This window comes from Magallana gigas, chromosome 4, assembly GCF_963853765.1.
Source record: "Magallana gigas chromosome 4, xbMagGiga1.1, whole genome shotgun sequence".
Taxonomy (NCBI): Eukaryota; Metazoa; Mollusca; class Bivalvia; order Ostreida; family Ostreidae; genus Magallana; species Magallana gigas.
Window position 1 is genome coordinate 15464077 of NC_088856.1, and position 16189 is coordinate 15480265.

General features: G+C 33.8%; 1 protein-coding gene across 2 annotated transcripts; it reads left to right on the forward strand.

The window, feature by feature from the left end:
- Nucleotides 1-4638: 4638 nt before the first annotated feature.
- LOC136269686 (uncharacterized) lies at nucleotides 4639-9675 on the forward strand. Of its 2 annotated transcripts, XM_066081439.1 has the most exons (5): nucleotides 4639-4691; nucleotides 4842-5014; nucleotides 5117-5212; nucleotides 6163-6315; nucleotides 8399-9675. In XM_066081439.1, the coding sequence occupies exons 1-5, from the start codon at nucleotides 4646-4648 to the stop codon at nucleotides 9605-9607; spliced, it is 1677 nt and encodes a 558-aa protein (XP_065937511.1). In that variant the 5' UTR covers nucleotides 4639-4645; the 3' UTR covers nucleotides 9608-9675. The 2 variants fall into 2 exon arrangements, with proteins under 2 accessions (XP_065937511.1, XP_065937512.1); XM_066081440.1 differs by lacking the exon at nucleotides 6163-6315 and having other exon boundaries at nucleotides 8399-9673.
- Nucleotides 9676-16189: the final 6514 nt, after the last annotated feature.

The window sequence follows — 16189 nt, forward strand, 5'->3', positions numbered from 1 at the left end:
CCCCATCCCAGACCCCGATTTTTTCACTACAAAAACAAGCTTTTGTGTAATTATTGGCATTTCTGGTACAGTGGTTCTTGAGAGGAACATTTTTAAAAAATTTTCCTACGTATTACTATGTTAAAATTTGAACCCCGCTTGAGGCCCCCGTTTTGTTCCAAGGGTCACGATCTTTTAAATTTAAAATCTTCATTGTAACAAGCTTTGGTGAAACTTTTGGCATTTCTGGTGCAGTGGTTCTCGAGAAAAATATTTTTAAACATTTTCCCTCTGTATTTCTATGTTGGATTTTGAACCTCGCCTGGGGCTCCAGTTTTGGTCCGAGGGTCACGATTTTTACAATTTAGAGTTTTCACTATATACATGTATGCAAGCTTTTGTTTAATAATTGGCATTTCTTGTGCAGTGGTCTTTGAGAAAAAAGATTTCTGAATACACACACCCTATACTCACTGTTTCGCAATTATCTCCCTTTTAAAAAGGTTAACGCCCTTTATTTTTTATAGCTTAGAATTCCCTTTCCATAAGGATGCTTTATATTAAGTTTGGTTAAATTTGGCCCAGTGATTTTAGAGAATTCATAAAATTTGATAAGATTACATACGGACGGACGCCGGAAAACAGGTGATCAGAAAAGCTCACTTGAACAATCGGTTCAGGTAAGCTAACAAAAAATGAATTAGATATATTTGATTTGTATTTAAACATTATTAAAGATCTTTATATGCTATAAAATGAATTAAATACCCACATTCGTTTATATGTCTAACGCTTTACGATAACAAGAACGCCGATTCCTATCAAGTTTCCACCAAATACACAACTTAAACTGATCAAAACGCTCGTATCAGGATCTGCAATTATTAGAACATTAAACATTCCGTCATTTTAGTCAATCAATTGAATTTTATTTATAAATCCAAAATTCATTTTCACCATTTGTATCTTTCCGTTTATTTTCATCTTCTTTTTTGCTTGATGTTTCGTTAGAATAAATATTTTTTTCGCTCAACGTGCATTCAAAAGCTATAACTTCAAAAAGACAATTCAATATTCCACAACGGAAATCTAAAAACGTTGTTATCAGTGTTTTATTAAGGTGGAAGCTGATATCATAGGCCACACTATCTTGAGTCTGGTATTTTGGTTATACAGGTTCATCTGCATAAAATTGAACAACGCATAGGATCTAATAAAGAAGACGAGATGATAACATTTTGTATCAAATAGTACCATTTCAGTCAACAAATATGAAAAGGATTTAAAGACACAATACTGCAGGTAAAAAGTATATGATATAGGAAGGAAATTGAGATCATGGTGTTCGGTAGAATGATCCATGCACCATTGGGGGTTTATACTAGTTTATAAGACACAGAGAAACTTTTACTAATTTGTGCTTACGAAATTCTTCGATACCTAGTATATATATTAATATTGTCATCTAAATATTACGTACCTGTTTTAAGTTTTAAGTATTTATAAGGACATGTTTTTTGATTAAGAAATATGTGAATAGAAAGAGCTTGCTCGAAACACATTTTGCTGAAAAGGTCAAGAAATTAAAAATAAATCTGTATATTTGTCTTAAGTATATGATTTAATGCAAAATGCTACGCTAGATTTACTTAGGGGCTTACCTTAAACACAACCCTGACTGACATTTAAATACCAGCATGGAATACATGAAGAAGATACATAATACTGTAAAATAACATTGTTTTACATATATGAAAACATCGAGGAATAATATATAGTTTAGATTGATAATACAAATATTTCTCCTTTTGTGCCAGCATGTTATTGCACAATTTGTATAAATGATTTAAAATGCCAAAAAATCAAATAGACCAATTATTGACAAATGGTTACAAATATGATATAAAAAACCACTATTGATTTCATTACTATTTATCAAATTATACTGCATTGGACTAAGAACTGTATTTTGATTTACATAGGATTTGTCAATATAATTATAATATTTAGCAATATCGAGATACAGAGCCACAAATAAATATTCTGCGCCAAAAAGGGATATTGTAATGAAACAACAAATAGTTGATTATCATGCTGCTATAAACCTTTGAATAACATTTCTGACATGATTTGCTGTTTGTTATTTTCATCTTAAAATACTTACCTAAATAGACTTTGCCGAAGAACATTGTGATGGATCAATCCTGATTTATTTTATCAAAAGTGACATATGTCTGTTTCCTATATCCTAATTTTACTATATAATTATACTTGATAACTTCCTGTTATTTCAGGGTTTTGAGATTTGTCAATTAGAAAGTTTTCTCAAAATGATGTATTATAAATATTATAATGTAATATAGATTCGGCTTTCGCGATTTCATATTCTTGTCGTTTTTTTTTTTAAATTTCGTCATTCTTGTCATTTTCCATATAAATTTAAGTTTGATTAGTTTTGATAAATTGTGTAGAATAAGGAAATACTTATGTTAATCAAAGTACTGAAGTACCGACGAGAGTTGATTTTATCGATTATCATTTATTCAAAATCAACGATATGTGATTTTGCAAGGCAAGAAGTATCAGTAATCGAAATATTTCTGAAAAATTGTATGGATCCAGGCAAGATTGAACTCTTGTCTTGTTCAACCAAACGCTTGGCGGTCTCCGATTATCTCCGACAAGCAAGAGAGACTCTGTTTTGCCGGATAGAAACGGAGACAGGCAAGCGTCTGGTTTAACGAGACTACATTGAACTCTAGCGTATGAATACATACGACTTTAAAAAAATAAACTGTATGTACAATTTAAAATCTTACTATTTTCATGGTATTAATAAATAAGTTTTCTTGAAAAACAATGCTTCAGAATACATAGCATCGAATTTATCGATTATTTTGTAGAACTAAGTGTTGTCAGCGGTATTGATTTGTGCTTAGGTCCAAACACTGTTTCACTTTCACTTTGCCCGAGTAAGTGCATAGGAGAGTTGATTAAAATCAACTCCCAAAAAAAATCATGACTGACTTAGATGTTGAATTAAATCTGAAATTGCTTTATGGTTCTTAGACCTTTTATAATTTAAGAGGATAATGATTCTTTCTTTTACTTAGACTCTATCTTTAGTGGAAAATTGCATAATTGCAGAAATTATTACTTTTTTAAATCACACTTCTTGTAAGACAACAATGCTAATTCACACCTTTCGAACAATAGCAATTATAAAAAAAAAAATAAATGAATTGTTAATTATAATCAGATATGCCTTTTTAAAAGATTTTTTTTCAAACCTTTAAACTTTTATAAGCATCTATCGATGTAAATATATGAGTGAAAAATTAATAGAACTCGTATTTTATCTTTTTTTAATGGTAAGAATATTTGCCTTCTCCTTGTTTAATATAGCTATGTAGAATCTCTATCACATGTTAGATAATAAAATATTTATTATTAGATCCATTGAATAAAAAGACAAACAACTCTTTAGAAAGGAAATATTAGACGAAAAATATATCCGCTTCAGCATTGTTGTAATTTCCAATTTGATATTATTTTACATTCGATAGCAACGAAGTGGAATTATCTTTTATCTTAAAGAAATATATTTAAAAGATCATGGTATCCAGTGACTTCGAAACATACTATGAAAGCAAGTGACGGAATAGTTTAAATTAAATTTGGTTATCCTATATTCATAACATGGGAAAGTTATTTAAGTCTTCATATTTCGCCTCACTAGAAAGGATAAAAATTATCTTACGTCAATCTTAAGTAAGCTTCGGCGCTGTTACTGTTAAAATATATTACCTCTTTCACCTATCTTTTATTAAGAATTGCCTGTTTTGTGGTTCTTGATATTTTATTTCCTTTATCAAGAATTGCCTTAAGAAGTAAAAATAGTTCAAATAGCAAAATTAACACAAACATTTTAACTCAAAGACTTCGTTTTTAGATTAAAATTATAGAAAATCAGCATGATATGTCATATGTTAAATAGAGTGGATATATGTATATCACAAGTGAAATCACGTGCTACCGAAGTGACGTCATTCCTTTTCGCTGTTTAATGGTGAGAGCAGACAGCAGATCGAGAGGAAGGTAATATTATATTTTACATTATACGCCGTTGGAGGCTTGAGTGAAATTTATGGTCTCAAGATTGTTGGATATCTTTAGAGAATATTTGAGTTAATGTGACTGTTGGATGTCGCAGATTTGAACTGGATTGTATTTGGAATATGGCAGGGGCCATTAAATGATATATGAGACATGCCGTGGAGCGGCGTTTTGTGTGAAATTGGAATATCTAAGCTGGGTTTTCATTTAAATGCATTTTATATATGATTAAAGAAGAATGTGGATATTGACTACAATGTAGGAAGCGTGAAATTTTATTTTATGTCTGTATATTATCTACTTCGTTTATCCGTATTTATCCGGACGGGAAAGTTCGGGTCGAGCATGAATGCTTACGTCATGATTGTTTATATTTTAGATGGTTCAGCCGGTAGTTTTAAAGAAGAGACACAGTCTGAAGGGGCTTACGTTGCTACCTGTAATCAGGAAGGTAAAGGATGGGCAGTTTGAAAATGTTAAGGAGTTGGCGAGAATCAGTGTCGGGAAGCGCACAGAGGCGCTGCAGTTGAGGGATATCGCCAAGGCAGTGATGGAGATAACGAGAGAACCAATGGATGAGTTGTTGGAGTTAGCAGGTAAACTGTGTACTTGAATAGATTAGCATGGGCGATATTTAGTCTTGATCACTTACTCTGGTTTAATTATCGTGATGTAATAGTGGTGTTATCACTATTATGTGTCTAGTTGATATTGTCTGATTGTTACGTGCAAAGTCTGTCTTGTAGGGAAAGATATTCGAGATTGTGACGCAGCAAAGTTACTGTTGCACTATTGTGTACTAGCAGCGAATGAAAGGGGACAGCCCAAAGGGCAGGTGTTGCAGGATGATGAAGCGGGTCCGAGTACATCTGGTGCACCTGCAGAGAGACAGAATCAGACTGAAGACAATACTGTGGAGGTACTGTGTCTATTATATTGTATGTGTGTGTGTGTGTGTGTGTGTGGAAAAAAAAAAAAAAATGAGCGAATCCTAAAATTGAGCAAATCCTATTTATTTTAGAATGAGGCCACCCCAGTGAAAAAGAGAAAGACGATTGATGACATGGAAAGGAGACTGCTGATGCTAGAGAAGTTGGAGAAGGAGGATGTTTCGAAGGTGAAGGAGAGGGTTAAAGCTTTAGCTGCTCAGCAGGACCCTAGTGAACCTCTGATATTAATAACTCTTGATGAATTAGCTCGCTTAAGTAGAAAGTTGGGGGATAAAGATATGGAAGTATATGAAGAATTGTATAGGCAGTGTGGTCGTCTGCAAGGGAAAGTGAATATCGCGAATTTATGTCTTACAGTTCTAGGGGGGCAGGGAGCTGATCTGGTGTCAAAAGCAGTTAATAAATGTATTAAAGAAGGACAAAACTTGGGGTCCAAATGTGAGGGTGTGAAGATGAGGGGTGAGATGGAACAAGATCAAGGTTCTAAAGGTTCAAATTCTCCATTAGCTGGATTGTACCCTATGTATTCAACGCCTCTTCTAGGTGCCCCTGGTTTTCAGCCTTATCCATTTCATCCATTTTCAAACTTTGGTACTTATTCAAGGCCGCGGGGTTACAGACCAATGGGAGGTATGGGAAGAAGGAATGCTAGTAGGTTAGCTTGTCATTTTTGTGATTCGACACAACATCTAGTTAAAGATTGTGAGTTGATGAAGGCTGCTAGGAGAAAGTGAATTGAAAATACATATGTATGGAAATTTGTGCATTTAATTGTAAGAATACAATTTTGTAACAAGATTTTGTTCATTTAAGGTTCATTTATGAACTTAATTTTGCTTTGATTGATTTATGCAGCTGGAAGAATTGTAAATGGCTGTAGTGGAAAATACACATATATTTTTGATGAAGATGGTCATTTTAGTTAAAGTGACACATTAAATGTTTTGATGGAACTGGATTGTTTGTTATATATCATACATGCATAAGAATTCCTGATCTTGCAACCCGAGGACACTGATGCCTTAGTGGACCAAGTCCACGTGGGTTGTTAAGTGAAGGAGTTCCACTATGATTGTCACCATATGACCTTTAAATGAATTATGATTTTAATTTGTAGGAGGATAATGGAGCGTCAGTGTTGATTAATGATAATCAGGTTACTGCTGAGTTTAACAAGATGGTAGAATTTAATCCCATGAGAATAGTTCCTCGTCAGAAGGGAGAATGGGTGACAATCAGTGGTGGGACTCCTTCACTTGCAACCCACCGAGTTAGTGCAGAATCTGTAATTGAAGGTTCTGATTTTGATATGAACCAGTTGCTGGTATATAGTCCAGATTCATTTATTGCAGGACAGTTGAATAGAAATGTTTTGGCCTGGGAATATGTGTTAGAGAGGAGTGGAGTGAATGAAGATATGATATTGAGGGTGAGAAAGTGGCTTACAGAGGGAGTGGATGTGACAGAGTTTTTTACTCATTTTAAAGGGAATTTTCGTGGAAAGTCATTTGATTCTGAGTTGCCCCCAAGTGCTGTATTCCCTAACTCTGCTTTATGTAAAAAGTATCATGCTTTTATTTGTGATGTTTTGTATGAAAAGATAAGGTCAGGTGCTATAAGAGTGCTTGGTAAAGTCGGTGAGTGTGAGATGCCCCATATTGTGATGCCATTGACAATTGAACCAAGTAAACCAAGACTATGTCATGATGACAGATTTTTGAACCTCTGGGTGAAGGATCTTCCCTTTCAGCTGGAGACTTTGAGAGATGTTCATAGGCTTGTAGGGTGTAATGCATTTCTGATAACGACAGATGAAAAATCTGGATACGATCATGTTAGGTTGTCCAATGATTCTCAGGGATACTTTGGGCTTATTTTTGGTGGTTATGTTATGGTGTATACGGTAATTCCTTTTGGGTTCAAGGCATCGCCTTTTATATACCAGACAATTGGGATGGTTGTTACGTCATACCTTCGGAGTCGGTCTATAAGTACTGTACAATATATTGATGATAGGTTGGCTATCGCGAATGTCTCTGGTGCTGTGGACCCATATGTAGAAGGTTGTAAGGTCGCATACATATTAGTAGAAGTGTTGACAAGGTTGGGTTATACTTTGGCTTTAAGGAAATGCTCGTTTGTTCCATTGACATGTGTCAAGTTTCTGGGTTTTTTGGTTGATTCCAAAAAACAAGCTTATATTTTGCCAGAGTGCAAGAAGTTGAAATTTGCTGATTTGAGAGAAAGTATTCTTGGTTCAAAAGAACTTACTGTGAAAACTCTTCAGCGATTTGCTGGTAAATGTTTATCAATGGGCCTTGCAGTTCCTGGTTGTAGGCTGTTTTGTAGGGAGGTTAACTTGGCAATTTCTAGAGCTGTAAAAAGTAGTAAGCATGTGTGTTTGACTGATGAGCTGAGGGAGGAATTAGAACATTGGCGTTTTCTAGATTCTTGGGAAGGTTGTTGTCAGTGGAGAAGTGAGTGTCATCAGCAGGTTATGTTGTCTTCAGATGCATCCTTGTACAAGTACGGGGCAGTGGTAGAGCAGGGTAGGAATAGGTATGAGATTAGTGATTTTTGGGAAGAGAATGATCAAAGACCTATTCATTTAAAGGAGGCAGATGCTGTTTATAAGGTGTTATTGGCTCTTGGAGAGAACATAGCTAATTCTAGAGTACATGTGCTAACAGATAACATGGCTGTACTTAGTGTCTGGCAGAACCAGGGGGGAAAGGACAGGGCGTTGAACTGTATTACAAAATGTATTTTTTCTTTGACTTTGAAGTTGAATTTTGAGTTAAATTTACAGTTTGTTCCTTCGAAGTTAAATGAGGCTGATGCACCTTCGAGACAGATTAGTTATGCTGACTCAATGTTGGATGGGAAGACTTGGGGTATAGTGGAAAAAGTATTTGGTCCCAACACTGTTGATTTAATGGCAAGTGATTCTAATTCAAAGAAGGCCAAGGGGGGTGGGGTATTGCGTCATTTTACACCATGTCCAATGCCATTCACTGCAGGGGTTGATGTGTTCGCACAAAATATTCGAAAGGAGTTGAACCCCTATGTATTTCCTCCATTTGGTATGGTTTTTCCAGTTTTATCATTTTTGAAGGAACAAGAAATTCCTGTATGTACATGCATTCTTCCATATAGACAACCAGTGCCTGTATGGCAGCCCCTCGTTGAGGAGTGTAAGATATCTAGTGTGGTGTTAGGCTGGCAGGGGGAAAAGGGGGTTATTCGGGTCCCTACAAAGAAGGGATATGTTCTTGATAATAAGGGGCTGAAATGGGCATTGATCGCTTACAGGTTGACATTTTCAGAGAATAAACCTGTTTAATCTTTTTCAGGTAGGGAGTGTCGATGTTCAAGTCTTGGATGAGAGGTTAAAGGAGTTAGATGCAAGGAGGTCTGCTTCACTGGATTCAAAGAGGCAGGATTGTTTGAAAAGGGAAATTACTGAATTTCTTGTGAGGATGTCTGGTCGAGAATTGACAAGTTGTACACCTGATGACATTAGGCGATTTTTGGTATGGAAGGATCAGTGCGGTAAAAGTCAAGTTCATAAGATAGACTGTCGTTTTTTAGGAAACAAGGGATTATTTGACTGTAATTGTCCAGTACGTCTTGCTTCTGGTACTGTCTCATTAATGATAAATAGATTAGTGAACATTTTTCATGAGATGGGATGTGAAAGATCGTGGAACATGGCTCTTGGATTAGGGAATCCGGCTGCATCAAGTCAAGTGAAAGATTATTTGAAAATTATACAAGAGGAGCAAGCGAGAGCCCATTTGGTACCAAAACAGGCTAAACCCATCTTTTTGACCAAGGTTAAGGCTATTGTTGGCTATATAGGGGGGCGATTAAGCATGAGTTCTGTGTCAGTTAGGGAGAGGTATATCTTATTGAGAGACCAGGCTTGGTTCAAATTGCAGTTTTTTGCTGGAGATAGGGCAGGAGATCTTGCAAATTTGGTGGCTCAAGAAGTTAAGTGGCTTAGAGATTATTCAGGTTTTGTGTTTAATCACACTTTTGGAAAGACTCTTCGAGGAGGTAAAAGGAGGAGTAATATGTTTGTTGTAAAGAGGTGTGATGATAAGGTTATTTGTCCTGTAGTAGGGTTACAAGATTTTGTTTCAGGATGTAAAGACTTGGGAGTTGATCTGTCTTGTGGCTATCTCTTTCGAGTTGTTACAGAGGGTGCACGGGTTTTAGATCAGCCTGTTTCCTATTCAGTTGTATATGATAGGTTGCGTGTGTATTTGCGGAAACTTGGTGCTGATGAAGGTGAGACTCCACACAGTTTCCGGGCAGGTTGTGCTGTTACGTTGGCTATGTCAGGCTCAGTGAGTGAGGTGGGTCAGATAATGAGACATGTAGGTTGGTTTGGGGAAGGGAGTGCCGAGTATTATAGTAGACTTCCAGCCTTGGTGGAATCAGATTTTGTAGCTGGAAGATTGGCAACAAGTGTGAAAGATGCGGGAATGATGGAAGAGAAGTATCGAGAGTGCATGCAGTATGATAGTCTTGATTCGGCCTTTGTAGAGAGTGAGTGATGAGATAGAGAGCTAAGTGTACATTATGTACATTTACATGTCTGAATATGATTTATGATTTTAATGATTAAAGTTTTGATAACATATAAAGGGTTTTATATGCTAATTTAATGTGTTCAATGTTTATATATTTTATGGTGAGTGTTGGGAAGAGGCACTAGATATTGAGATAAAATTGAGATTTGGATACCTAGATAGAGACTTTTACACCCAATACTTTATAAAGGAACTGAGGTTGAAATGTGATTCCACATGTGATATGGGAATATCACAAGTGAAATCACGTGCTACCGAAGTGACGTCATTCCTTTTCGCTGTTTGATGGGTGGATGTGTATACAGTAGGAGACGGAAGAACAATGCGGTAGGGTTAGGTTGTGAGATTTCCCACCCACCCACCCTTGGGGTTACATTCTCAACTTTGGTTCCTAGATACGAGACTTTTACACCCAATACTTTATAAAGGAACTGAGGTTGAAATGTGATTCCACATGTGATATGGGAACAATAACATTACCAAATATTTGAAATTTTTTCATAGTAAATTGATATGGAATACATTAATGAAAGTACTCAAAGTGAAAATTCTAAAAAGTGAAATTTGCAAACAACATTTAACATACGGAAATGTATTAATTAAATTGAAATTCTATAACACTTTGTATCTCAATTGCTTTTCATTCGGCGGTTTATATACTTAAATGTTTGCATGTTACAAAAAACCCCTTCATATACATATTAACTTCTACGTTAAAAGGTGCTTTTGGCGTTCAGAATATCAAAATGCTAAATATATGGTAGAGAAAACCGCCCTTTGTGTTGACGATAATGCAGTTATCTTGATAAAGCTACACCTTAATATCATGCAATTTTATTAACATCCTGTTTATGGAGCGCTTTGTGCCATATCCAAGGAGAGGTTTCCTGAATTGTCTTTATTTATTTCCGTGAATGAAGTATCATACAATACTCGTCACGGTTAGCAGAGAACATGTTTTATAGTAACTCACAACAAGAGCTTATCTTATCAAATTTTCCCTCAGTTTCCTTTTGTATATATTACATATTCATCTGTAGTAAATACTCGTAAATATATATACAAACAATAAATCTGCACATAATGAAATCTACAAACACGTAAAAGTTTAGTGCAATTAATTTTGGGTAACGATTTGCGTTGGCATCGATTATTTCTGAATTCATGATAGAATTATCACATTGTGCCAATTGTTGAATAATTCATTGAATTGATTTGAAATCGAGTTTAAATAATCGGCTTTAACTCCACAATAGAGCATTATAAGTGCAAGATGTATTTTTTTAAATTTTAAATGATTGTTCCAATGCCAATTTTATTTTTACGAATTTCCTCTTTCACATTGAACCTCTTTTGACAAATGAATTAAGATTATATTAAACTCTTCATGAATTGAAAATTAGATATTTCTTTTCATTTTAGGGCATATTATTTGTCTCTTCCTGCACTTCATGTTGGTGACGCTTTGAAAGTGCTATTCGATTTTTCAGAATAACTATTTGTACAGATTACAACTGATTTAAAAGACTGACTGCCTTTATTACCGAATATTACGTCCTCAGCAAAGATATTTGGAACAAAATCGATATTGATACCACTGACCTTTTTTGTTGAACTTTAAGTTAAACTGAATGATGATAGATATTTTTTCTAGATCTTGTCTCTAATGAGCTATCTTCTTTGTAGGATGGAATTTGTATGGCCTTTGCTACCATCTACAATTTATACATCAATCACTTAGAAACATCGATTGTTGATTCGACCAAAGGAAAATTTGGAATATATGTCCTTAAATATGTCTTGTTGATTCTGATTAAGCTTCCACTAATTGAATTACTCATACTTATCACAACGCTGGTAACTGAATCTGGATATGTGAATCTGAAACTATTTCATCAACTTTAATAATACAATTTAATGTTTTTCAATATCAAATGTAACACGATAGCAGATTACAAATACGTGGTCCATTTCCTCCATTTTTATTTTGTTGATTTATTTGGTCTTCTTTTTTGATTGATGACTTGTTTAAAGAAATTCCAGAAAAATGTCGGGACAACATCTAGTGTTTGTATGCAAAATTACAAAGCAGCTAGTGGTGTTTAGATTACCAATCAGTTCTATCGGAATGAATTGGTACCATTTCCAAATAATTAACGCTATTCATTTGATTTTGAAATACAAAGTTCTAGCATTAAGTATATATTTTTAGAATAAATGTGTGCAATAATTATGTCTACACGTAACACTAAAATCAAATGTCTCCATATCAATTTTCATGAAAAAGTAAATTTAAAAAGTTACCTTTTTTCTATCTTGAAAAAAATGTTACATGTACATGTAGTAATGAGAAGAGATATGTTTTTGATATATAAAGCCATATTTTACATATTTGTAGGTTGTTTTGTACAAACAAGTTGAATCTGGATAGTTTTGTTTGTTGATTTGCTAAACTTTAAGACAAGAACCAAGTTTAAACTCAAGAGTCATTTTTAACATTATTGAGAATACTTCAAAGGTTTATTACAAAATAAAGTGATGACAATCAATTCTGTGACCAACCCACCACCAGATATCAATATTACTTACAGTGTTGTAATGTACATACTATCCTGCCTGCCTTTTTAAGCCTCCAGTACTATATAAGCTGCTGTAAGTCAGATATATTTTTAAATACTTTATCTTCTTACGTAACCTTTGTTAGTTACTTCCTTTATAAAATGGCTCTTAAAAGGGGTTAGATTGAAAAAAAAAATAATCATTGCCATTTATGTACAAAACATTAATTGACTATATTTTTTCAAGTACAAAAAGTATTCTTTTGACAAATGTTAAAAATATTTAAAATTAGCGATTAAAAATCATCTCCTTAAAAATGAACACATGACAATAACTTGCATTTAAAATGCGTTATTAGACCTCTATAGTGTGATGATCCAATGAAATAGGTCCAAAGATTATTTATTCTGTTGCCAATAGTGTACTTGTATTCAATATCATAATTTTATTACGCATTAAATTTCAATAGTAATTCAGAAGTATTATTTTCCGTTTAATTTATTAACAAACTACAAACAATTTATCAATATCCAATTGAAAAAGATGGTAAGGTTAACGATCACGTATCTATTATTGTTTTACGACAATATCTTTATGTTGACAAAGCATATTAAAAAGTATTTTACATTATTTCTATTGGTTTTCTTAAAAAGGTCTTATAAATGCAAATGAACATATCCCAAAAATATAAAAAAAAATCTGATTTAGAAAGTTTCAAACTAATTCAGGTCTCTTACAGAGAACATCCAAGATACAACGTCCAAACAATCATAAATTCCCTGGTAAGTTTTAATAAAAATTTATTTTTAAATGACAAGCGAACTGTATAAATGTAATGACTGGAATTTCTATCAGAGGAGTCATCCGAATATATAACAGAGAGAAGCAGAGAGACCAGGGATTTGTTTCAGGCTAAGAGCGACAGGATTATCTTTCTTGTGGTGTTACATATTATGCAAGTAACCACTGAATGTTTATTAAAAATTCTCTGAAAATATTTACAGCTACGGATGTTTTCTTTGTTCTTTTTTAAAGTTATAAAATTACAATCTTTGCTGTTACAACTATTGATTAAAACATTAAAGATTATAGAAATATGTTTCCTTTACTGTCTGCTCATTTAAGAAAAAAAATACGAAAATGTCTGGTACATGGACATTTTTGTGTCTTTGAATTAATTTAAGATATTAAACTGATGTTGAGGTATTATATAATTTTCAGTAAATTTTAAGCAACTATGGCAAAAAACCCTCCAATTGTCCTGAGCCAGATTATTGGCATGTTTCAAAATGATTAATGAAGGTCTAACGTTTACATGTAGTGGGATTTGCCGTTGATACTGTAACATATATGTAAAGGAATAAAACAAACCTTTCTTACTTGTCTTGCACCATTATTAGGTTTCTAAGAAAAAAATCTCAAAAACACAAAAAAGATCATATTTTGGTAACCAGACTAGATATTGACTGGATGTTAATAAGACATTTCAAGGACTTTTAATTTTGAAGTTAAAAAAACAACAGAACAAAATACAAAAAATAATATGATGTCAAGTATAAAATGACATTATTTAAAAAATATATTGCATTTGTAATTCATGTCAAAACAGACAGATAAAATATCTGTTCTTTCCTTGGAGAATCCACTAGATCTACCGACCAAACAAAAATTGTTAGAACATCCTTCATGAACATATTAAGACCACAAATACCACAAACGTTTGAAATACAATCATTCTATTACCTGAAGTTTTAACTATAATCTGGCCAATAAACCTGCCATTCTCATTCTAGTAAACTGCTCTTAGTTGTTGATGAGAGTTCAGAGACCAGATAACTTGATTTTAAATTAAACTTTTTATACCTACATATACATTGGTTAATTTTAAGAACAGCATTACGTCCTGTTCATGACAAGCTGTAGGCAAAATATAAAAAAAATAATCCTTTATAACATGTTAAGTCAGTATTACACTATGTTTGATACGGTTAGCAATGACTTTTTTTTTATCAAAATATAAATATGTTACGGATCTTTCTTTCTTAGAGTTAATAAACAATTTCGTAAAAAGAACAACAAGATAAAAGAAATATTTTCAAGTCAAAATTTTTGAACATATTTGATAATGCTGCAACATATAAACTTATAAGTTAAGACATTGCAAAGAAACTACAAAATGCCTGCACTGAAGTAACGGCATACACCTTTGGGATTTCAACACCTGTGAGATGATGTCCGTAAGCTATAACTGAATTTTAACGCATGAGTAATCAAAGTGAAATTGTTCAAAAACCTTCTTCCATTTTTCATCAACAAGCCCGAAACAGCAAAAATGAGAGTAAAGTGGTGGATACGCTTTGGCGTATCCAAGTCAGGGGTAGTTTGCTATGGAGGGTAATCGTGTTCAAAAATCCAGACATGTAAACTTGTTAATCCGAATATGCAATCGTGTTGATGTGTGAGCCTGAGCATGAATATGTGTAATTCTGATCGTGTAACCTATAAAACTCGGGCATAAACACGTGTAAAATTTGACTCAGTTCTTCGCATGATGCACATTTTGCAACTTTATTGTTTACATTAGTTAATTTAACCTTCATCTTTGCACACTTTCAATCCGTAGTTTCTGCGTTTGTAACTTCAGGCTCGGCAATAGCACATCTGACATGATACAAATTGACAAATGTAAAGTCTACAAGTTTGTCGAATTTTGACATGACCTTATATGGCAACTGCCTTGCTGAGGGAAAAGGCATGCCGTAACCGCCGGACCGGAATGAACGAAAAATAAACATAATATTCAGCTAAACTGTTGCAATAAGCTTTTAATGAACGACACCTTTTCTATCGAAAACACTGGTATTCTTTTTAGAAAAAAAAATTGAGGTATGATTGAAAGTGGACCAAACAGGAAGAGGTTCATGTAGAAAAAAAATCGTTGCCGATGTGACGAATGCGCTAATATCCGTAATATAATTCTTATGGTATTATAAAAGGAAATGCCTAATATCTTATATCTCTAAAAAAAAATTGACATGTAATTTAAACTGGAATATAAGTAAATGCGTACTCTTTTCTAGAAATGAGACGGATCAAGAAATTTCCTAAGGGGGTAAATATATTTAGAGCGGCATGGGGTTCGAAGACCGCCGTGAGGTCCCATGTAACTCCATTGCTTCTGAATTCTAAGAATTTTGAGAGTGAAATTTTAACCGGGTTTCCGATTATTGAAATAGTAAAAATTGCAGACGGGCGAGTGGCTGTCAAAAAGGTACCCTTATTGTACCGATAACTCCTCGAACAGATCATTTATACATATATATCAGAAGTATGCAAATTGCTAGGATTTTGATTTCTGATAATTTATAGAAATAACAGCTGTTGAACTTAGTCATTTTTGGGCAAAAACATTGCATATAGAGTACCCCATTTTTACTCTTGTTATTTTTCTGAATTAGTTAGAATAAACGACCTGCAAGGATTTGGTAATTTTTTGCGGAAAAATTTATGTTACTTTACGTGTATTTATACTTTTTGTTGTTGTGTAAGTGAATGATAAATAATAACACAATCTTCAATAATAATAAAAAAAACTAGCGCATAATTTTTGTGCGCCGTAAATTGAAGTTTTACTATGGGAGGCACTGTAGCTCAAAGATCGTCCATCTGTATTTTTAAACGGGGACCTACAGACCTGCAGCTTGTTCACAAGTGGCTGTAAAGCTGTATTATACTAGCTCTCTAGAAAATTTTCACTTCACGAAGTGAGTCTGTATTGAACCGACATTCAGGACGTCATACTCAATCCCGTAATAATTGCTTAAAATAATTTTTTAAAAATGTCAATTTTTACCTTCATGATAGGCTTTTTTTCCTATATATTGCCGACAATGCAAAGAAACAATTCTTAAAATAATTCATACACATTTTAATTTCACGATAACTTTGCAACTCAGCTAACGGACCCCGTGTAATTTTTCGCGTGGG